Source organism: Hyaena hyaena, unplaced genomic scaffold (genome assembly GCF_003009895.1).
Source record: "Hyaena hyaena isolate Hyena2069 unplaced genomic scaffold, ASM300989v1 scaffold_1206, whole genome shotgun sequence".
NCBI lineage: Eukaryota > Metazoa > Chordata > Mammalia > Carnivora > Hyaenidae > Hyaena > Hyaena hyaena.
The window spans coordinates 120,582-145,492 of NW_024081843.1; the positions used below are offsets into that span (position 1 = coordinate 120,582).

Here is a 24,911-nt window from a genome sequence, read left to right on the forward strand (position 1 = left end):
ATAATCAATTAAATACGTATCCCATTTATATAACAATTTATATTATAACATATAATATAATAACAAGAGACATTATAAATACCAAAAATTAATATACATATACCTTAAAATATTTATAAACATTACTAACATGTATTTTAAAATCTTAATAAAAATATGTTATTTTAATTCAGTGGAGAAAGGCTATATTATGCAATAAATGATGAGGAAACTAGATACTCATTTTTTAAAATTAGATTTCTATCTCAAACATATACCAAAATAAATTACAAATGCATTAGGTATTTACATGTAAAAGCTGAAATACTAGACATATAAATATTTGGGTAGCAAGGGCTTTTAAAAATGTCTGATAACAAAAGTAGAAAACAAAGTAAAAGGTATATAGATTTGGCAGCAAATTTTTAAAAGTTACAACTTTTTTTGTTTTTAAATTTTTTTAAGGTTTATTTTTGAGAGAAAGAGAGAGACAGAATGCAAGTAGGAGAGAGGCAGAGAGAGAGGAAAACCAAGAATCTACAGTAGGCTCCAGGCTCTGAGCTGTCAGCAGAGCTCAATGCAGCCCAACTCATGAGCTGTGAGATCATGACCTGAGCAGACGCTTAACAAACTAAGCTACCTAGGTGCCCTAAAAGTTAAAACTTCTAATTATTAAGAAAATAAGAGATAAAAACTCACTAGAAACTAATGATAAGCTGAGGGAAATATTCTCTCATTATCAATTAAGAAAAAGACAAATAGTAAATAGACAAAAACTTGAAAAGGCAATTACATACACAAAAAGAAATATAAATGCTTAATTAATATACAAAAACTGTTTAAACTCACTAGAAACCAAAAGGAATGCAAGGAAAAATTATATTCTTTCTCACTGACCAATTTGGAAATTTTTAAAATGATAACACCTATTATTGGTGAGGGCTAAATTTTTGTACTTTAGTAGCAAGAAAGTAAAATAGTACATTTTTTCTGGAAGGCAATTTGATAATCAGGAATTCTGCTAAAATTAGCTTTTAAAGGGATGTGCACTGAAGGGCTGTTTACAATCATGAAAATTAGAAGCAATATAAATACTTAACGGGAAACTGATAAATTATGGTATGATATAGCCACATGATTTATTAAACAACAGGGTGACTAGGTAAAAAATCATCTAATGACATAAAAGGCATTCACAATACATTAAGAAGAGAAGCAGATTTATAACACATTATATAAAGCAATGATCCCTCTTCCTTAATAAAGTATATACTCTATTCCCATGGGAAAAAAACTAGAAGGATGAACATCAAATTTATCAGTAATTATCTGATTACTTTCATAATCATAAAAATAATTAAAAGAATAATACAATTTTGGATAGGAAATTTCATATGACTTATGATAATTAATAAGTGATAAGAAGAAAACATGCATATGGAAACATAAAAGAAAGTAAACATACCCACAGATATACACTAACAAATGACTGAGCTACACAGGTACCCTATTATTTTTATTTTTTAATGTTTATTTATTTTTGAGAGAGAGAGAGAGAGAGAAAGAGAGAGAGAAAATGCAAGTGGGGGAGGGGCAGAGAGAGAGAGGGAGACAGAACATCCGAAGTGAGCTCTGCACTGACAGCAGTGAGCCTGATACGGGATTCAAATTTATGAACCTTGAGATCATAACCTGAACTGAATTCGGACACTCAACCAACTGGGCCACACAGGAGCCCCAGTAATAGCTATCATTTATGAAGCATTTGCTATGTACCAGGATTTATTCAAGTTTAAATAATTTGCCCAGTGTCACACAGCTATTAAGTGGCAAACCTGGGCTTTGAACCAAACATTTGACTGCAAAGACTTTCTCTTTATTCATAACCATAAATCGAAATGGAAATGTTATAACATGACCTGTCTATCTCTCAACTGACCATTAGTGCAAGGATCATGATTAGTTTAACATCAACTTAGCAAATCAACTTATAAGTTTAGATCACTGTGATTTAAGATAAACGCCACTTTTCTACGACCAATATCATGGACATATAATTTAATTTAAAAGTTTGAAGAACTCATAGTCATTATATACTTTACTATAGCCTCTTTTACTGTATACCAAGGAAACTGAGATCCAGGCAAGTTCTTTGATTTGCCCAAAGATCATAAAACAAACCTGTGGCAACAGGGCATGAGCAAGTCCTTGGGGAGTTAAGAAAAAAAAACAAAACCCTCTTTGAAAAGAAAATACATACTTAAGTTCATCACTTATATTTTACTTTATTTAACCATATTTTATTCATTAGTCACTATTGGATACCTGTTAGCTACAAGAGCTAAAAATGTACCATGTTCCTATCAGGAATGGAAGTCCTAGATGCCCTCATATTCAGTTTAAGTCTTTAAAAAAATGATCACAGGGGCACCTGGCTTAGTCAGTTAAGCATCCAACTTTGGACCAGGTCATGATCTCGCTATTCTTGAGTTCAAGCCCCGCTTTGGGCACTGTGCTGACAGCTCAGAGCCTAGAGCCTGTTTCAGATTCTGTATCTCCCTCTCTCTCTGGAGCCTGTTTCAGATTCTGTATCTCCCTCTCTCTCTGACCCTCTCCTGCTCATGCCCTGTCTCTCTCTCAAAAATAAGGAAACATTAATTTTTTCCATAATAAAAAATATGATCACAAATAATTCCTAATTTACAAATCAATTTTGTTCCAAAATTTCATGTGGAAGAACAGGAGATGCATTTGGTTTTAGATACAGTATACTACTGGACATGGCACTGGATTCCTAGGATAGCCTTCAAAATATATATACAACTAAATGCTCTTGAAACACCATTCTGCTCAAATTATACATAAAAACCTAACCAACCTGTGTGATAAATTTTCTACAGAAAAAGATGTAGAATCTGCCTCTGCTGCAATCTTGGAAGAGAAATAGAGTGTCTCTTAGCCATATCTTTGCCCTCTCCATGACTCCTGTCATTTGCTTCCCTCCAGTGGAGTCCTGAGAGTGGCGCCGGTGGAAGACGCGGAGAGTTAACACTAGTTACTTTGGGATTTCCCAATAAACCCTTAGCTATTTTTTTCCTCTCAGTGGGATTCTCATCACTTATTCAAGGGCTCCTTGGCCCTGATGAATCTGCCTACTTCTCTTTTCACAAATATTCCTTCTACCAAGGCTTTCTCTTCTCCCACAACCCTGCTAAGCCTTCACCCGAGAGTTTTTAGAAATGCAGAATTTCAAGGTCTCACCAGAAACCTCCTAAATTGGAAACTGCATCTTAGCCTAGATCCCTGGGTCACTGGTATGCATCTTAAAGTTTGAGAAACCCTGTTCTTCTGTCATTAAAAGAGTTAATACTCATTTTTATATGCTTTTCAATTTTTTTGTATTATCATTAAGAAAAATTCCAACTAAAACGCTATCTCAATGTGGGCCATTCTAGCAAAAGTCAGATGCATTTAGTGATAATGTTGGCCCTTATCTACCTGAATTAGAATCACCTGGGAACTTAAATGAGCCTACTATTATCCCAGGACCCATCTCAAATCACATTATCTGGGGTGGGACTGGATACTTTAAAGAGTAATACAGAAATTCCTTATGTTTCAAAGAAGTCTAAAGCCAAAGAACTTCCAACTCTTGTCACAGGGCTGAGGGAGGATGTAGATTGCCTTCATTCAGGTAGATGGCACAAGGAAGTGTGTGTTAGAGATGAGGGTTCTAGTAGTGAGTAGAAATTGAAGATAGGGTGACTTTAGGAAATACACCATGCAAGTCACTGCTGGTGTTAGAGAAGCCGCTACATATGGGGAGAGGTAGGGATGGGAAGGAAGAGGAGAAAGAGTACCTACCTAACAGACATCTAGAAGAAGGGGATTTGCTGGAGATAGCTGTCCTTAAGTAGCCAGTCATGTGAAAAAGACATACATAAGTCAGAGCCTACGTCAGGGACCATCTGTGGGCAGAATTACCCAAAACACTCTTCCTTCCTTAGCAGTAGACTTGTATTCAAGTGCCTATTCAATTTCTGTCAAAACATAAGTATCAGGGGTGCCTGGGTGGCTCAGTCGGTTAAGCATCTCTTGATTTTGGCTCAGGTCATGACCTCACAATTCTAAAATAGAGCTCTGAATCAGGCTCCATGCGGAGTATGAAGCCTACTCAGGATTCCCTCTCTCCCTGCCTATCTGTTCCTCCCCAACTTGCACATGCTCGCTCGCTCGCTCTCTCTCTCTCCCTCCCTCCCTCCCTCAAAAATCAATAAATAAACAATAAAAAAAAGCTGAGACAAAGATCTTTGGCAATATAGACCACAGGACTTGAGAACTCTAACAACATTAGTACTAGGACTTCACCTTTATGTCCTTAACCTTCTTGGGGTTTAATGAATAAAAGAGGTTTGACCCAAGTTGTACTGACATGCATCTCACTTTGATGATGGCAACATGCCCAGAGCTGACTAGGAATCAAGAAGGGATAACAATATTCTCTCAGCAATCTGCTTACAGTACTCCCCACAGTTGGCTTGCTTCTCACTATCCTTAACTGACTCTCATGCTCAGTTTTTCAACAGCCAGTTTCCCTTCTCTGCTAGGAGTCTTCAATGTGAAAGACCATGTTGTATCTGGCTGCTGAGTCAGATGGAGAAAAAACAAGTACATAGTTAATGATGAGAGGCCATAGCTAATATGATTTAAAATTACATCAACCATTGTAGAGAGACAAGCTCCTAGATGATAGCATTTCCTTTTTTTCTTAACCTTTCACAGTCAAGAGCAAATCTTACAGCACTTTTTCTATCAGTCCTAAAAACAATCAAATACTCTTTATATCACAATTATCTTGATTTAGAGGGACTAAGAGTGTACAGGACATTTTGAAAGCACATCCACCTTTTAGCAAAAGTAGTGTTCTAGCAATTTTAAGAATGCTCACTCATTTAATGGATTGAAAAATCCCCAAGCTGATGCACGCAGAGGAAAAAAACATACCCAAAAAGAATACCATGACTATTAAGGCATTGGTATAAGCTGTTTCAAAAGTAGAGATAATAATGACTACATTTTCTACCCGTCTTTCTTCTGTAAGTTACAAAAAGAATAGAGAAAAGAGATTAGGTATGCTGAAAAGCAGCACTCATCTTAATAACCACATGGTTATTAAGTCTTTAAGACTTACAGTGTTTAACATTTTCACTACTTAAAACTTCACAACCTTAGCAAGGCCTTTTCTCTGTGACAAGTGTGAGAAACTTCCAGTCTCACCACACCTGTACCATTGCCATGTAAATTTTCCTCTCCATGCCTTCCCACCGCACACATTTCCCCTGCTTTTCCCATCAGTTCTTTTCCTCACCAGTATTCTGTTGGTTGTCAGCAGTAGGTAAGCTGGGGGAAATAAACTTTGCCCTTCCAATATGCTGACAGTCCCACACCTGCAGTCCAGGGCTCGGGTTAGCTGGAGCTAACCCTCACTCCCTCATCCCTCACTCCTACTCATGGGTAATTAATACACCACGAAAACCCTTAAGATTCCCTTTGTGGGGATATGTTTAAGCTTGAGAAGTTTAAGAATAAGTCCTTCTCCACACCGATGCCATTCTTCTACCCCTTAATTTTGTTTATAAGTTTGACCCTTAACGATACTGGCCCTTGGGTAGATTTGACACAGTTCCTTCTGGAGTATAAGTAAGGGAAAATATTCTAGTTGGTTCCCCTATCCTGTTTCCTACTGAGAACTTTCTTCAGATTTGCCCCTGAAGTGACCCTCGAAGAATCCTCAGCCTTTAAGCTTATGTTAACCTGTGTCTCCTGGGAAGATGCAAAGAAAACTCGGCAGACCCAAGACTGGTTACTGGAGACACCATTCTGTTGAGGACCTAAATGCAATCATTACAAATATAATTATGTAACAATTATAATCTGATATTGTGGAAGGATCATAGTCTTTAGGGCTAAAGAGACCTATCACTCAAATCTACCATATGTGTATCTCTGGGAAGTTTCATAATTTCCTTCTCTGTTTATTAAAGATAATAACATCTGATCCATGGAGTTAACAGAAGAATTCAGTAATACAATCTGCATAAAGGGCTTAATGCTGAATCTTGAATAGATTAGGTACAATAAATATTAAATGCAATAAATAGTAAACTATATCATGCTGGGTTTTTTGTTTCCTTTGGTTTTGTACACATGATCAAAAAAAACCCATTTGATAAATATGTTCGTGTATCACCTTAACTTTCACATTTAAGTGAGTGCTTTTGTTCTCATGAAACTTCGATGCTGCTGAATAAATTATTTCACAGGCCAGGCAGAGCATAAAAGGGGCTCAATCATTAGGATGTAATATTACTCAGTATTAATCAGTGGAAACTGTGTGATGGAGACAATGACTGAAGAGAATTTTCAGATTCACCACAATCTCAACCATGACATAACAATTGTTTGAAGTGTATTCACTTCAATCAACAATAACTTACTGAGAATGTTATATTTTTATATTTGATCAGAGGGAATTGTACTTCTATACCACAACTCAAATATACACACTATAGTCATTAAAATAACTAACAAATATTTTTTAATCAAGTCAAATAGAGCCAGAAGCTGTGGATAAAAGTGTTTCCCAAAGTCGTGAGTACCTCACTGAGAAAAATCATCTCAAAGTCATCTTAAAAGATAATTAATTCTTGAGCTGCCTTACTCATATTTATGAATAAGATATTTCCCTCCTCCAAACTGTTGTAGGTTTCTATAGGAATAGACAGAGAGATAGATAGACAGATAAATGGACAGATACATTGACAGATGGATAGATATAAACAGATGGATAGACGGATGGATGAGTGGATGGATGACAGATCAATTCAAAAGCCAGAAGAATTTTTCCAGGTGATTGTCAAGAGCATTACAAAACATTTTGGACCTAAATGTGACCATCTTTGTCAAGATAAATTTTTAAATGTATTTTTCATGGTATGTACAAACTACAAATCCTTAAAAACATGGAACTTGACACTACAGCACTGCTAACTCTGTAATACATGGAGATTAATACGAATACAATACATGTGAATCAAGATGGTACTTATCCCAAAGCAAATACTGTGCATAGCCTTTAACTTAAAGAAAGGCTAAATAAGTTTTCAACTTGTCATGCCTTTTACAGGTTACAAACAAGGATTTGAAATGCTGCTGCGGTGATGTAAAAAGTAATAGATTTGAGTCACATTTAATAGCAGCTGGGAAGCATCCCAGACTGCATTTAAAGCCAGGGACTTTCAGGTACAGAGTTCTCTTCCCACTGATGAAAACACAGGAGATTGAGAAAATATTCTGCAAGAGTACCTCACTGCCAAACTTTAAATTTTGCTATTTTTCCTGGAAATTCAGCATGCATGCAGGTATGATTTCAAAATATTACATTTATTCATATGAATAATTGGCTAAATTTGACCTAATTCTGACAATGTGTCTTGAAATCCTACTGTAAAATACAGAAAAAAAAAAAGCATCAACAATCTCCTGTACTAGTAAGATAATGTGATTTGGGATCATAATAGAAAATGAATATTTTAAAAGAAATTTACTTTTACTGAACTTATTTATTTATTGTTGAACCCAATTTATTTTTAAAAACATTTTTAATGTTTATTTTTTTTGAGGGGTCAGGGACGGACAGAGAGAGGGAGACACAGAATCCAAAGCAGGCTCTAGCCCTGAGCTGTCAGGACAGAGACCGATGTAGGACTCAAACTCACAAACTGCGAGATCATGACCTGAGATGAAGTCAGACACTTAACTGACTGAGACACCCAGGCGCCCCCGCTGAATCCATTTTAAATTGTAGGTTGCCACCTGTGTTTCAGGACATCTTAATTCATTTTTACTTGTCTCTACTAGAGTTTTAGTGTTTTCTTTGTATTTGGAGTTGAATTAGTCCTCTTACCTGAACATCAGATTACCCTAGTCATAAAATGAATATAATTACTTTAGATTAATAAAATAATAACAATGAACATACTTATTATCTATAATGAATTTACAAATGAGATCCTTACCCCTAAATATAATAAGATTCCATAGAACATAAATCTCCAGAAAAAGCATCGTCGAAGGGCATTAATGAGTTTGGGGTTCTTCTTTGATGCCAACTCTCTGTCCCATTCTCTGCAAAAGAATAAAAAGTGGGACCAATAAGTTGCATGTGCAAATATTTGAGTTGTTTTATTTCCCTTAACATAGTTTTATTCTCACAAAGACATCCAAGGAGATTAACACAAGTGACTAAAAAGACAAAAAAAAAAATCCTTGTGGAGACCTTCCAACACCAACACTCAGTCAGATATTTGGCAGAATTTGATGCTTCACCATATATCAGTTTTCAAAGAGTTGACTTCATGACAAAGCCAGATTATATGTATTAAAGAAAGGTCTTGGGCTTCTTAAAGCAGTGCAAGAGGTGGACAAGTGAAGTATGACTCATGAATATACATTACTATGCTTGGGACAGAGTGAAAAATAAACAAAAATGTAACTTTCTTCCCCTTCACCTTTTGATCTTTACTTGTTTATGAACTGTAGTAGGTTTTACAAAATTGAGCTGTCAAAAAACAACAACATAAAAAGTTAGGTCATTTTTTCTGTAATTTAACATTAGAAGAGCTTGTCTAAAGGGCTTTTACTCTTGAAAACTGAGAACAAACTGAGGGCTGATGGGGGTGGGGTAGAGGGGGAGGGAGGTGATGGGCATGGGAGGAGGGAGGGGCACTTGTGGGGATAAGCACTGGGTGTCATATGGAAACCAACTTGACAATAAACTATGAAAGAAAAAAAATAAAAAATAAAGGGCTTTGTTTTTATTTTTATTTATTTATTTATTTTAAAATGTTTATTTATTTTTGAGAGACACAGAGACAGAGTATGAGCAGGGGAGGGGTAGAAGACAGGGAGGCACAGAATCCAAAGCAGGCTCCAGACTGCGTGCTGTCAACACAGAGCCCAACAAGGGCTCAAACTCATGAACCATGAGATCACTATCTGAGCCAAAGTTGGGCGTTTAACCAACTAAGCCACCCAGGCATCCCCAACCTCTCTTTCAAAGAAAGAATGGGTCAGATGAGAAAGTCAGGAAAGAGAGGCAGTACATAGATCATACATATGGTTTCAAGGTGGGAAGAGGTCAGCAGGAAGTCATAGGAAGATGCCATTTTATTTAACATTAAGAGACCTCTGGTGACCCTGATCAATGTGATTTTGGAAACATGGTAGATGTGAAAACCATATTTCAGAAAGCTGAGATGAAAAGGAAAAGTGAAGTGGAGAGATAAGGAGAGCAGAGAAATGTTAGCTGTGAAAAAAAGAAGAAGGAAAAAAATGTAGCTGCAACCTAAGGAAAGGTAAGGTGGGAGACTTTATTTTAATGGATGCGATTTGAACAATTTATAGCCCAAGAGGAATTAGCAGGGAGAGGTGGTGGTGTGATTTCAGCAGCACCATAAGAGATGCAGTAAGAATTCCAAACACTGAGAGTTAAATCATAAAGCAAGAAGCTCTATGCTTATCAAGTTTGTAGCTTCTCATGGAATGGGTGTGCAGTTTGCACATAGGAGTGATATAGAGGGTTCAATGCCACAGCCACAAACTGAGCCAGATGGGCCAGTGTGCCTCAATTATATGGTAACCATCGAAGGACCTTTGTCACAAGGAAGTTATGAAATGTGGGGCCAGGTCACTTCCCAAGGGTGCAGAGGTACAAAGTACTATATATAAATGGTATGTCACTCTTCCAAAATGTTTCAATAAATTCTAAATAACAATTTTATTTAAAAAATAAACAGGGTGAAAAGACATACAAAAATATAAAAGTAAGAAAGATAGAATTCATAGACTTATGCTGGCCCAGAGTTGTTGAATTGAAAAAAAAAAAAGGTATATTTTTAATTGAATTGATATGGGGAATACAATAAAAACAGGAAAAAAAATCTTAGGCCAGATAATCCTACAAATTCAGATGTCCTCTATACAGCCATAAATAAAAATGTATCTGGTGTACACATTTTTTTTAACCTAGCCCTTCCTTGATTAATCTTTCCCTCAGTATCTATTCAGAATTTAGATATTCATTATCTACTGCTTTACAGTGAAATTGCTAGTATACCTACACTGTATTGTGTTTACACATTTTATCTCTGCAACAGTGTTACAGGTTTTCATATAATGTTGGTCATTACACATTCAATTATCATTCATTTAGCAAATATTTATTGAACATGTGCCAATTCTAGGCACTTGGGATACATCATAAATAAACCAAACCAACCAACCAGCAAAAATATCCTTGTTTTCATGGCACTTATACACACTAAGTGCTCAGTAACAGGAATTGGTCCTTGATCTTGGAAATATGAATCTATTATTCCCACTAACCTAATTCTTTGAATAAAATCAAGAAAAATAAGGCTGAATATATTACTTTGCCTTGAAAATATCTTTTACAGGGAAATTAGTTTAATGAAAATAAGATACACAAATTATGAGTCTCAACTTTTTTATTTTGAGGCAATAATTTAGTAGCTACTTTTTCTTTTTTCTTTTCCTTTTCTTTCTTTTTTTCCTTTGGTCTAAGGTCTAGAGTCTAGGATTTTTCACATTTGGCCAAGGACAAAGGGCTCTTTTATCTGTGGTTTGTAAAGATCTGAGCAAAGAGTTCTAAGGACCCACTGCATGGAGGAATCTGGTCTGAGAGAATAAAACCAGCACAAGCAAATGCCACTAAGTGGCATTTGAGTCTCTGGTTGCACTGAGTCTGTAAGGCCAGTTCTCTACCTTGGCCCCTTCACACAGGTAGAATACAGGAGCCAACAAATTCCCTCTATTTACTTAAGCCAATTAATTGGGTTTATGTCATTGGCAATCAAAAGGATTCTAAGTAATACTCTTAGAACGGGGAACCCTGAGGACTTATCTATGGGAAGCACTGAATCTGGGGAGGCCACAAGTACAGATCTGCATTAGAATTGGGGCTCTGTCAAGTCATTAGCTGGAAAATTCCATCATCTCTCCAAGACTCTATGTGCTCTCTGCAAGATAAAGATAATGACGCTTTCCTCCAAGATCTGAGAGGAGATACTTTACCTAGCATTCAATACATACTCAAAAATATGAAAGTTTTACATTTCTTTAATATTCAATAGCCATTACCTTAAGATTTCCAAGTATGTACATTTGTATTCATATATTAAGATTTGGGAGGCCAACAGACACAATTTGCTTCATAGATGTTACTTTAGTCTTCACAAAACCTACTTAATGTTCTTTAAAGACAGATGTTTCAGAATTATTTTTCAGAAAAAAAAGTCATTTATCAGGAAAATGGTTAGTTTTTCAACCCTTCATTGTTTAATTTTTAATTGATCAAGATTTCAGCAAGAAAATAAGATGCTCTTGTTTTAAATATGTCATTTTAAGAATTAAGATATCTAAAATGTTAGTTCTCTATTCTCTAGAGTATTAATATTAATAATTAATAATAATTAATTGTATTAATTTCTCTCTTCAACTAATGGACAGTGTGTATGAATGTACCTTTCCAATTTTTCAGATAGATTGTCAGCAGAATCAGCAGAAGAGATTTGATATATGTCTGACAATTCCAGGCGCTGTCTGTACCCTTTCTTCAAAATTGGTCTGGTCCAACTAAAACAAAGAGAAAAGGGACAAATGTAAATATCCATGTGACCTGGTCTCCAACATAGATGGAATTTGATACTTGGTTTTTCAACATTTATTTATTTTTGAAAGACAGAGTATGAGCAGAGGACGGCAGAGAGTGAGAGGAAGACACAGAATGCAAAGGAGGCTCCAGGCTCTGAGCTGACAGTACAGAGCCTGATGTGAGACTCAAACCCACGAACCATGAAATCATTACTTGAGCCAAACAAAGTCAGACACTTAACCGACTGAGCGACCCAGGCGTCCCAACTTTTGAGTTCTTATTAGCTTTGTTTTAATGTAACTTAATTATAAGTTTATACCATTTAATTTCTAATTCTAGTTGTACTTAACAAGCAGCTCAAAAATTTCCTAAAAAGGTTAACTACCTGTACAGCCAAAAAGTGCCAGCGGCAGAAGATCACTGACTGCCAGATGGTTGAAAGATTTGGGACAAGCGTAATGGCATTGGAAACAGAAAGGAAGGGCCCTACAGAAGGTTTAGTAAAAAACAAAATATACTCCATCTATCTATAAATATTACATGTTCAGTATGTTTGAAATTATTAAATTATGATACTAAATTTACAAATAAACAGAACTTTACTATCTGTAAATTCCAAATATTGTTAAGGAAATTGTAGGAAAGTAAAAAAAATAAATCTTTTCACCTCTTTCAAAAAATTAAAACCTACATCTTTTGGTCAAAGGCCTGACGACTATTTTGATAAATGAGTTTCCAGCTTACTTTAAAGTAACACTGTTATGGGCTGCCTCTATAAAAAGCTTCCTGTGTAGTCTGTGCCCATTTTATACCTTGGGCATGTTACACCTTGATATCTAGGTTTGATTATCCAGGGTTCCATAGTCTAGCATCATCAAGCCAAATATATTAGGCAGTATTTAAACTCAAGTTAGCCATTCACAATTATTAATAAAATGTAATGTTTCCTGATAAGTTTACCAGAGTAAACCCATATTTGTATCCTGAAATAGAAACTTGGCTTAAAGCAAATTATAAAAACTAAACTCAAGTGACCTTAGGCTGCCTAGCAATCAGGAGAGTTACTCTAGAGAAAAAGTTCATTCTGTGAGTTTAAACCGATAACACTGAATGAAATTTGTGCCCCAACAAGTTCTCTTATTTTGTATTTTAGAAATATAAAAACAAAGGCAAAAGAAAACAAAAAATTCCCCCAGATAACTACACTTAGACACTCTAAGAAATATTAGCTACTGTAAACTCCAGCCACCACTCCTTTTGAATAATCCTGAGTAGGTTAAACATACTTTGAATAGAATTTAAGAATGCCCAGTGAGGATTTCTACTTCCATTATTTCTTTCTTTAGAAATCAAAGAGTCTCCAAGTGGTTCTGGAAGCAAAGCAGGTGTGCCTAGAATAACCAAATGCAATAAATCCTGTTCCTTCTCCTCTTTGAATTTGTTCCCACCATCTCTTCCTCTCATCTCCAACTAACCTTATCCTCCTTTGTCCATAACCAGTCAATGTATAGTGACAGTTGACCTAAAAAATGATCTACTTAGAAAGTGTGACAGTTTCCAAAATTCTGGCTATTTCTAACAGAAACTAGCTAATCATTACTTAGTGGGTAACAGACATCCCTAAGGTAAGTAGTTCTTTATAACTTAAAAGTTGTAAAGTGATTTGGGGGGGAAAAAGAGTCTAGTACCCAGATACACTGTTCTATTCACTTAACTATAAGACACTTCAGATTTTATTGAGGAAAGATTACTATCAGTTCGTTTTAAAAAAACATACACACAGAAGAAATTGGTTTTAGTTTCATTTATTAAGATAATACTTTCAATTTTTTATAGACTTATAATTTCTTAGAATGAAAATTTTTCAATCATGGCCATTATTAAAGCCTTGATTTTCATAAAACCTATCCCCCAAAACCACATAATTAAAGCTTATAATCATTTTTCCACTTGACATTTGGCTTTTATTAATCCAACAGAGACATCTGACATTTTCATGTGCTAGAATTTAAGATGAAGGTCAAGTGTCAGAACTTTTCAGTTCAAAATAATTTTCTTTGTATAAAACAATCATGCTTCCTCAGTATTTAACTTTACATTTTCTTTAATTGGCCAAATGAAATAAAATAGAAAATTCAATAAGCACTTGTTGCAGGACACTTCTCCCAAATAATGACAAATTGATACACTCAAAGACCAATAGCCTTTTTGCATGAAATAATACTTGAGGAACTAAGCAGAAATGAGTCTACACTGTTTTGTGTAGATAAATTTAAATACACCAGAGGCTTTTCATCATCCAATTTATTTACACTGAGTTGGAATTCACCCACATAATCTGGATAGTCCTAATTGAAAGAACTGTGGAAGTTCAGGCAAAGGAAAGAAGGGAAATCACTGTGATAATAAATCTCAAATTTCTGCAGCATAGCTCTACCATTTTGCTTTGTAGATTTTGTTATTGTGTTTGTTTGTTGTTACTGGGTTTTTTCTTTTTTGATAAATGGCTATGATTGGATGGATTGATTTGAGACCAGAAGTCATTCTTATCTTTATAAGGATTTAAAGAAAAAGAAGTCATACAAATAATACTTCGAATGTCACAGTTGTTTTATCAACTTGGATTTAACGCTATCCCATAGATATATTTTTCTCAGTGAATTTTAGTGAAAATAACACTTGAGAAAGTAGTTGTATCTGGCTCTCAAAAGTCCTGTGTAAAACCTGCAGTCTTCAAGAATGTACCCCAAAGTTGTAGCATTAGGGTGAGGGTCAGGTCAGTGAGTCCTTGTCCTCTGATTCCACATGCATTTAAACAGTACCTGCTGCTTATCCATAAAATGGTAATTTTATAAGCAAATAGCCACTTGAGTCAGCCTGAACACCTTTAGGAAGAATATGCTTTGCTAAAGATCAGCCATTCCTGTGTTTGAGAGTTAATTACTCATGAGGGTCTAATTTTACCAAGAGAACTGTATAAGTTCTTTCTTTTTCTCTAGATGAGTTAACAGTAAAGTAAATGCAGCCCATGAATTTCAGACAATCTGGAAAGATAATTAATTGCTGCTTAACAAAAGACCATGAGCCAATTCTGAAAAATCTTCTAGAAGTCCAGAACTTATAGCCATACAGGCATCCTAATGTATATTAATTTAACTTCATGCTTAACGAATCCAAACATTAAATAGAAAATCTATCTGCCCTTTTGATAAATACTTCTAAATATAAGTGTATTAGGAATGTACACATATTAAGGAAATGTTAGGAAAGATTTTATTTGCTTATCTATATTACCTAATGTTTAACTATGAGGACGTATAACTTTGGAAATAAGGAGGAAGTTGTTTTTAATTAAAGAAGGTACATAGAGTTATAATCCATTACTTGTTATGGCTATCTAACATAAACTTTCTAGTCAAATGTGTTCTAACGCATAATTCTCACACAATGCTATTATTAATTTTCCATAAAATTACTTTTTTCCCCTGATATGGTTGTCTGACATACTACTTCATCATGAAGACTACAAAACTCCAGTCACCTGATTCCTATTGCAAATCTGTTACTGAAAAAACTGAATTAGTGATTGCAAGAAGAAAAAAACAACTCTAGACTCTAACTCTGTCTCTAGTATTTCCCAGTCATGTGACCTTGGAAGAGGCTCTAGATGTCTTAGCTGCTGCTGTTGCTGGAAATAACAACTACCATGACTACTTTACCTGGTTTTCATGGGGGCCAAATTCAATGTGGTCTATACTAATTACAAATACACCTTATTACATTTTTTATGTAAATTACTTGGCTTCAGTTTAAATTTCAGAGCACTAGAGTTTATTATTATTGGGATTATAACAATCATAATAGCTAACATTACTAGTTTTACCAGAGCCCTGCAAAATGCTAGATTTTTCACATACATTATTTCATCTGATCCCTGCAACAGTGCAACAGAACCCCTAGTATTATCTCCCTCTCGTAGAGTAACTGAGGATGAGGGAGTTTAAATACTTTTCCTAAAGAGTTAAAATTACAAAATAAGACTGTGACATCAAAGTCTACACTTGTATCAAATGTGCCACATTAGGACCAATTTAATAAGAAAAAGAAACAGCTTACACTTAGCTATAACAGCAAAAGCACAAGCAATGGTAGAAAAAAATAAACTGGATATCCTAAAAATTAAACAGTTTGAGGCACTGAGGTGGCTCAGTCAATTAAGCATCTGACTCTTGGTTTTGGCTCAGGTCATGATCTCATAGTTCATGGGTTCCAGCCCCATGCTGGGATCTGCACTGACAGCATGAGGCCTGCTTGAGATTCTCTATGTCCCTCTCTCTCTGCCCCTCCCGCTCTCATGCTTTCTCTGTCTCTCTCAAAGTAAATAAATTTTAAAAAATCTAAACACTTTTATGCTTCAAAAGACACTGTTAAGAAAGTGGAAACCCAAAGAATGGGAGAAAAAAATGCAAATCATATATCTGATAAGAGTTTTATCCAAAGTAGTTAGGGACTCTTATTATTCAGTAATAAAAAGACAACCCAATTTACTCAGGGGCAAAGGATCTGAATAGACATTTCTCCAGAAAATAAATACACAAACACCCAAAAGCAAATGAAAGAATTTTCACCCTCATTCACCACTAGAAAAATGTAAATCCAAACCACAATAAGATACCACCTCACACCCACTAGGATGGCTATAACAAAAAATGCAGGTAATAATAAGTGTTAAAGAAGATGTGAAAAAATTAGAACCATCATACTCTGTGCTGGGGATATAAAAATGATACAGGAACTTTGAAAAAACAGTCTGAAAGGTCCTGAAAACATGAAACATAAAGTGACCATATGATCCAGCAATTCCACTTGCTGATACATACCCAAGAGAAATGAAAATGTGTGTCTGTAAAAAAAAAACTTGTACACAAATGTTCATGTAAGAATTTTTATAACAAGCAAAAGAGTAGAAATAATCCAAATATCTTCTGCTGATCTTCTGCTGAATGGATAAATGTACATTCCTACAACCAGAATATCATTCAGTGATAAAAAAAGAATGATGTACAGACACATACTACAATATGGATGAATCTTGATAATACCACACTAAGTGAAAGAAGTCCGTCACAAACCTACACTGTTCCATTTATATGAAAGTATGAAATAGGCAAATCTATAGAGCCAGAAAGCAGATTAGCAGCTGCCTGGAGCAGGGTGGGTGGGGGAAAGAGAATGACTGCTTAGGGTGTGGAGTTCCTTTTTAAGGCAAAGAAAGTATTTTATTTATTTATTTTTTGTTTATTTATTTTGAGAAAGAGACAGCACGAGTGGAGGAGGGGCAGAAAGAAAATCGCAAGTAGGCTCTGAACTGCCAGCTCAGAGCCCAATGTGGGTCTTGAACTCATGAACAGTGAGATCATGACCTGAGCTGAAAGCAGGAGTCAGACGCTTAACCGACTGAGCCACCTAGGTGCCCTGTGACGAAAATATTTTAAAATTGACAGTGATAGTTCCACATCTCTTCCAAAATCGTTGAACTGAATACTTAAGTGGGTAAATTGTTTGGTATGTGAATTAGATGTCAATAAAATTGGCATTAAGACCAACAGTATACAGAAATTCGTTAGTGTTGATTTTGAAAAGTTTCCCCACATTTTATTTTTACTCCTGGAATGCAGGAAATGCAAATTCTTACTGTGCTGACTTTGACACTTTAAGCCCTTTCAAATAGGTTCTGCCCGGGTGGCTACCACACATGCCCATGAAAGGATACAAGGATGGGTGACATGCATCATAAGTTGTGCAAATTGCTTTGTGAAAAACAAGTTGTGAAAAAGTGATCATGGCAATAGTAGTGTAAAGAAACTGAGAGATGGGCACCACCGATGAAAAACCTCTCATACCAGTTCTACTAATTCACTCCCATGACTTGGATTTCAGGGACCTGAGCAACTGAGAGACAAAGCAAGGGTGCAAAAATTCCTACCCATCTTGAAAGACAGAGAAGAAACTAAGCATTGTGATTGATAGCCTCTGCCCATGGGCTTTTGAAAAGCAGCCTCGGTGTGATATTCCATGGTCTTCATTTGATTTTTATTCTATCTGGGCATGAAGCCACTAATAAAAACCACAAAACTTATCATCACTGGACCAAGTGGCTAGAAAGATGGGATGATTAACTGTCCTATAAAATTGCTTCATCCTGTATAAGTTCACTTTTAGGAGCTCTTTACTGAGAAAGACAAGTCATACCATCGCTCTCTCATTTCTGGGTTTTATTTCCATTGGCAATAAGAAATATATTTGAAACCAAGAAAATAAGGAAGCAGGGAAATGGATTGGCCTTAAGATTTTACGGTAGAAATGCCACTGGGTTACTGGCAGGCATTTGTAAAAGCTTACAGAGAGAAATTTGTATGACTGACAGAATCTCACCACTATTACTGTTATTTTAGACAACTGAATTCTAGAGAACAGAGCAGAGAAGTGGTTCCATGCCCAGTGGGAGCTGAGAAGGAAAGAAGGAAAACAAGTTGTCTCTTCTTCTTTCTAAGGTACGAACAAAACCTACCTCACATGAATAGTATATTAAGGATGTCACCCACATGATGATATATTGATTTAACTTTACTGGTATTTGTTTTATAATTATCCCATTTATCTTGCATTCCCTCCCTTTTTCTAGAACCCTGAATCTTTCATTGAAGCTCTTTGTTCACCTACTTTGTTTGGACACCATGACTAGGACCCAAAGTAAACAGTCTCTAATGGGCTTCTCCATTCTTCAGCCATAAAAATATCCACATCCTTTCCAAGCCCTGGTTTTCATGCTTGAGTCAACTCAACATCTGGAATCAAAGGTATTAGATTTTTCTCTGTTAAAGTGTTTCTCACAGTATGGAGATGAGATGCCTCTCCTCAGGACAGTAACCCTCTGAGAAGCTCTGAGCTGCGGAGTCAGAGATCTATTTGGTATGAGCCACCATAGGCAAAGCACAAGCTAACTCTCATGACCTCCAGCATCCAAATCACTTAATGATCCCTCATGATGTGTACAAAAAATATCACTACTCATTAAATCCTCTCTGACACATGGTTGTTACTCACTGCCTTGAAGCAACTGTTTCCAAAATTAAAAAAAAAAAAAATACAGTGTGATTCCACCCAACACGGTTTATTTACAGATGTTTATTTATTTATTTTGCTTGACAGAGGGAATAGTAAAATGGAGGTTGGAGGCGACCTTGGAGATGTTTGAATATAAAGATTATTAAGAATTTATACTCCCAGGGTAACACTGAAACATCAGGAAAACAAAGCTAATGCTTTTTTAAAGTCAGTCATGACTGACTGGTCTCCAGGGTGCTGCTTGAAACCAATTAACCAGATAAATGATCAGTCAAATCTTAGAATGCTTCTCATTTATCTTAACCTTCTCTTCACTCTAACTTGTTTATGGTGTCTGCTCTGTTACACTGTTATACTACTCTTCCCCCTGATTACTTCTCAGAATGAATTTGAAGAGCAACATGGCTTTGGATTCAGACTTCCCAGCTTCAGATGATTTCCCATCTTCAAACTATATGTGGAATTTGGCTATTGGTGGCATTTTAACCTGTTTTCATCTTCTGTTGCTATTATTTCACTCTCACAAAGAAAAGTGCAAATTACAGCATTTCAAGGTAAATTTAGTATTCTCTTCTCCCTTTTGGTGTCACATTGTATGACTCAAGATTTAAGTTTCAGATACTGTTCCTAGGGTTGTGGAATAATGTTAATGCTATTTTTCATTTCCGTGGAGACTTGATGCTACTGGGAGAGACTCTGATAAAACTCCTGAGAGGTGAAGGGTGCAGGAAAGGTGGCTGAACCTTTCCACTCTGTGAATCCCGGAAAAAGGGAGCATGCCAGATGCAGGCAGGACATGGAGACAGTCAGTGGTTCAAGGCTGACCAAGGAAATAAAACTCTACTGTAAGAGCCTTACAAATCATCTTCACTTATTATTTATATCTTTTTTTGTCATATAAGCAACATGTGGGTAAAGGTACATAAACACCATAAGTAGCTTTTCCCCCACCCCCAAGAGTAAAACACCGAGTAATAGAAGACTGAATTACTAACAGATCCCAAAAAGCAATTTAAGAGTTCAAAATGGTCACCTTCACAATCAGCTCATTAGAAACAGAAATCAAAACACAAATCATGGTAGTTTAGTGGATATCATTTTTACAGGCATTTAAGAATTACTGTGATCTTAAAATGTCATGATCTCTTGCTTCCAGACACACTTTAAGAAAATGAAGTTGAAAGGAAATATTGAGCCAGATTCTCCTCCTTTTGAACTCAGCAGGATTTCCCACTGGATGAAACCATTGGTAATAAGGGGACTCTTAATTTTTAAAAGAATTCTCCCAATCTCATCACTTAGCAGGACATTCTTTTTTGGTTTTGTACCAATACCAACTAAGTGCCAGGTCACCCTGAAGAAAAATTAATAAACTCCTTGAAATGAAATCTGACTTCTATTCCCAAGAAACCTGAAATAGTTTCATGTAAATTACGCATATGCAAGCCTCTCTGCAATCCAAGTTTAATTTCCCTCCTGTGTGCTCCATTCTCGCCTGTGTTTCTTCCACCTGAGCTATAGCCACAATTTGTCTATTTACTCGTCTGCCAATCCCCCACATCTCCAAACATACTCAACTTAAGCTTCATGGGGGCAAACAGCTGATAGATCTTTTATTTTACTGATATATGCCCCCTGCTCCTATTGTACAGCAGCATGGCATGTGAGGACACTGATACTACTGCAAATACGTGTTGCTCAGCCAATACTCCTGTTCAAATGTATGAAAATCCAAAAACAAAGTCAAAACATTTTTCAAGTCTATGGTAAATATAATGCAAGTGGTAAGGTGTTTATGCTCTAATTTTACATAATTCATATGTTAGAGTTTGCTCAGGGACCATTCTTTAATAACATTTCTAAGTCATAACTGATAGCCAATAATCCTAAAATTTCTAGCCAAGATTATTTAATTCACCTCAATATTTTCATATTTAACACCCTTCATTATCAAAGCATTCTTCCAAATGTCTGATCTTTATTCTATCTCTTAATGGAGATGTACCAAAATTTTATAAATGGAAAGTCATTCTTTGTTCTGTACTAGAGCAAATCATCCTTGTTATTTTACCCTCCTTGACAATCCCCATGTCATTTGACATCTTCTGCATGATCTGCATGTCATTTTACAAACATGATAGATGAGATACACATAGCTTTTTAAAAGGTTCATAAACTAGTATAACTCCTTGTATGTACTATATTTTACAGTTTCAAGTTGCTTCTATAGTTCATTCTGTTTCTGAACACTGTTACTATTAGGAATTGAATTATATTCCTCCCCCCTCCGCCCCCCCCCCGAAAAGGATGTTTGAATCATAACTCCCAATACCTCAGAATATTGCCTTATTTGGTGATAGGATCTTTACAGAACTGATCATGTTAAAATTAGTTCATTTAGAGTGAGCCCTAACCCAATATACCTGGTGTCCTTATTTTAAAAAGGAGATTTGGACACAGTGATCGGCAAACTGAGAAAATGTGAAGATGAGGGCACAAAGTGAGGCATCTCCAAGTCAATGAATATCAAAGAGTGCCAGTAAATCACCAGAAGCTGGGGGAGACGTGTAGCATAGATTGTCCCTCACAGCCTCAGAAGAAAACCAAACTTGCTGACACATGGATCTCAGACTTCTAGAATTCAGAACTGTAAGACAATAAATGCTTGCTATTTAAGCTACCCAGTTTTTGGTAATTTGTTACAACAACCCTAGCAAACTAACACACTGGCACTTAGCATCATCATGTTAGGATGATGTAGACAGAGGGACATTGAAGAAAGGTGATATCTGAGGATTTAAGAGGAAGTTAAAAGTTGGGAGAAAAAAAGCCAATGGCAAAGCAAAGGCTGCATTTGGGGGAAGGTGATCTCCATAATTCAGAGAAGATACTGGGCCTACTTCACAGAAGAGGAGGGTTAAATTTAGAGAAAAGAGGTATTTTTTTTTAGAGCCCAGGGGTGAAGATGAAAAAATATTAGTTATAATAATCATGCTAATAAACATGCTAATGACAGCCTTTCCATTTATTAATGACCTGCTCTATGTCTGGTATTACTTGCTGTTATTTAATACATGTAAAGTACTTATTTTATATGTTAACTTAAAGTGTGTTTTTGGATGAGATTTATATTTAAAACATGAATTCTGGGAAAAGCAGATTGCCCTCCATAATACTGGTGGGTCTCATCCAATCAGTTGAAGGCCCAAACAGAACACAAAGCTGGCCTCCTGAAAAAAGGAAATTCTCCGGTGTACTGCCTTCAGAATAAAATGGAGACATCAGCTCTCCTGGGTCTCCAGCCTGCCAGCCCACCCTGAAGATTTTGCACTTGCAAGCCTTCATAATCACATGAGCCAATTCCTTATAATAAATCATATATATGTGCATGTACATATATATCCTATTGGCCTGTTTCTCTGAGAGCCCTAATACACATAGTAAACATTCAGTGAATGTTAGATATCACAATAATGCTGAGCTATGTTAAATGAGGATAACTGATTATACTGAAAGCATAATATCATCATTGAAGTTAAGTAAATCACCCAAGATCACATGTTAATAAGTTACAAAGTAAGGATTCCAGCCAGGTTTGTCTAATTCCAAAGTACATGCTTCTTCTACTATATATTGCCATCTAAGAGTTGACAATGAGTATAAGATACAAAGTAGAATGTGAGACTATTTTCTGAGAGTATACAGTGGGTAAACTAAGGAACTCAGGGAAGGTCAAGACCAACCAACATGGGGGAAAAACTGAGTGGTTTTCAGACTGGCCCCACCACCCAGTGTTCCCCAGAGATACTTCAAAGAGCTCACTGCTTTTGATTTGAGATGTCAAGATTTGTAAGTGTTTTACTATTTTAAAAACAGGAACAAAAACATCACACATTTTCATAATATACTGTATTATATAACAATTTTAGCATACTGGATGCATCCAAACATTTTCCTGGACAGCCAGGCTAACTGACTTAGTGTCCACTCTATAGGAAAGGTTCCCCTGACATCTGTTTGCATACATTTAAAAATATTACAATCTGTCATTGGTTATTTCCACACTGTATAAGTGAGCATGTCACTACATACACGTGGGCCAAGCTCAGTTGACAACTCACCATATCTCTGGCATATCTGCTCATAAATGGTCTCATCCCAGATAACAGAATTGTGCAATCTCCAGGGAATGATAACAAGCCACAAGATATCATCATGGTTTTATGATACTTTACTATGCTTACACAACTATATGGTGACATTGATTAGAAAACTTACCACTGGGGTCCCTGGGTAGCTCAGTTAGTCAAGCATCCAATTCTTGGTTTCAGCTCAGATTATGATCTCACAGTTTATGGGTTCAAGCCCCGCATCAGGCTCTGCACAGATAGCACAGAGCCTGCTTGGGATTCTCTCTCTCTCTCTCTCTCTCTCTCTCTCTCTTTCTCTCTCCCTCTCTCTCTCTCCCTCTCCTTGCCCCTTCTCTGCTATCTTTCTCTCAAAATATATAAACATAAAAAAACTCATCAATTTAGTACTAGCCTTTCCAAAAAAAAAAGAAACATATTAAAAACAGTTTTTTAAAGAAATTTTCAAAATTATATTCTTATTTAGACAATAACCTACCACTTTCTCCTTACTATCATAATTATAATTTTCTCCTAACCCTTTTTGGCATTTGGATCAAAAATATTCTTTTGAACTACTCTTGGCAATTCACAGCTATGAAGAGAGTACCGTGTCAAACTGCATGCATAACACTGTCACCTGTGGGACAGGCAGAATCATTATAAGGTACAGTGGTATGCTGACCTTGGGTAACTTCTACTTTCATTACAGTCTGGTTGACAAACTTCACACTAAATATTAACAGTCTTTTTCAAAACTAGATCACAGAGTAATTTTTCTTGAGAAATTTCAAGGAAGAAACTAAATTTAAGTTAACCCTGTGAGGGGCATCAGAGCAAGTAATTCAAATGAGGTCACAGGATTATATACCTTCAATATACTACAGAATTTCCATACTACAATTCATTCCTGGGCCTGATGCTGACAAGCTTCCTTTGACATCAGCTTATATAAGAGGCATCTCAATTTCAGAAATATAAGATTGTGAAAAAGGAAAGCACACAAGACCAAGAAAATACTGCATAAATGTTTTATGATCATTTCAGCCCTTATTTGGGTACAAGCAGTTATCTATACCTTTGTACTTATGGAAGATTTGTTGCCTTCTATTGTCACTTTTATTTGTATATATTGCAGTTCCATGGAAGATTTCATTTGGAAACTGGGATTCAATGACAAAAGTATGTTGTTGTTGTTGTTGTTTTTAAATGTGAGAACCACTGCAACTAGGAAAAATCCAAGACTTGTATATATTAAGTGTCAAACATCAAGTGGAGGAACCATCTGACAGGTGACGCTGCCTCTTCCTTCAATCCTAAGATACAGAATAAGAGTAAACTTAGAGAAAAGATGACAAAAATGAAGAACATCTAGGAATTAATGATCACAGCATGATCCCAACCAGGGTAGCTGGGTGGTAAGGGTAACACTGAAGTCATTAAACCTGGAACACAGCTGAGGGCTAAAGTCGGTAATAGGAAGGGTAGATGTAAACTCTGAACATAAGGCCTGGTTTAATGAAAAGGAAAATGATAGGAAGGTGGATTTGAAAAATGAAAAAAAAAAAGAAGGGTGATAGTTAGTATCTGGATGGAATAAATCAGGATAAGAAGTACAGTCCGGTTTTGTACAACTGAGCTGTTCCCACGTAACAGTGGTTGGCTATTGGCATGCTTTTGGCTTACCACATCTTTCACTCTTCAACTGGATTTAGGATTTTAAAGGCCTCATTAACCTAAGATAATGCCCTTTCCTTCCCCTCCCCCATCCTCTCTTTTTCATTTCCCACTACCCCAAGGAGCTTGTCATATCCATCTAAGCAAAACAGCAGTGGAAGGGCATGTTTCTGGCACTTCCAGGAAGAACAGAGTCTAATACCTTATTTAAATATTTTTATAATGCTTATATCAAAAAATAATACATTTCAGAGATAAGAAAACTA

At 36.0% G+C, this 24,911-nt stretch overlaps 1 protein-coding gene and 1 long non-coding RNA gene across 2 annotated transcripts in view; one reads left to right on the plus strand and one right to left on the minus strand.

Moving 5' to 3' along the window:
• Nucleotides 1-24,911, minus strand: part of LOC120224616 (cystic fibrosis transmembrane conductance regulator) — a gene marked incomplete at its 3' end in the record, with an annotated part of 156,580 nt that overhangs the window by 120,178 nt on the left and 11,491 nt on the right. Inside the window, exons 2-3 of the mRNA XM_039222876.1 lie at nucleotides 11,584-11,694; nucleotides 8,058-8,166 (exon numbers count right to left, since the gene is read on the minus strand). Of these exons, the coding sequence (XP_039078807.1) occupies nucleotides 8,058-8,166; nucleotides 11,584-11,694 (220 nt within the window). The remainder of the gene's footprint in view (nucleotides 1-8,057; nucleotides 8,167-11,583; nucleotides 11,695-24,911) is intronic.
• LOC120224621 lies at nucleotides 18,180-19,310 on the plus strand. The gene is made up of 3 exons (XR_005526623.1): nucleotides 18,180-18,267; nucleotides 18,399-18,573; nucleotides 19,224-19,310. It is a non-coding gene; the product is annotated as an uncharacterized LOC120224621 (long non-coding RNA).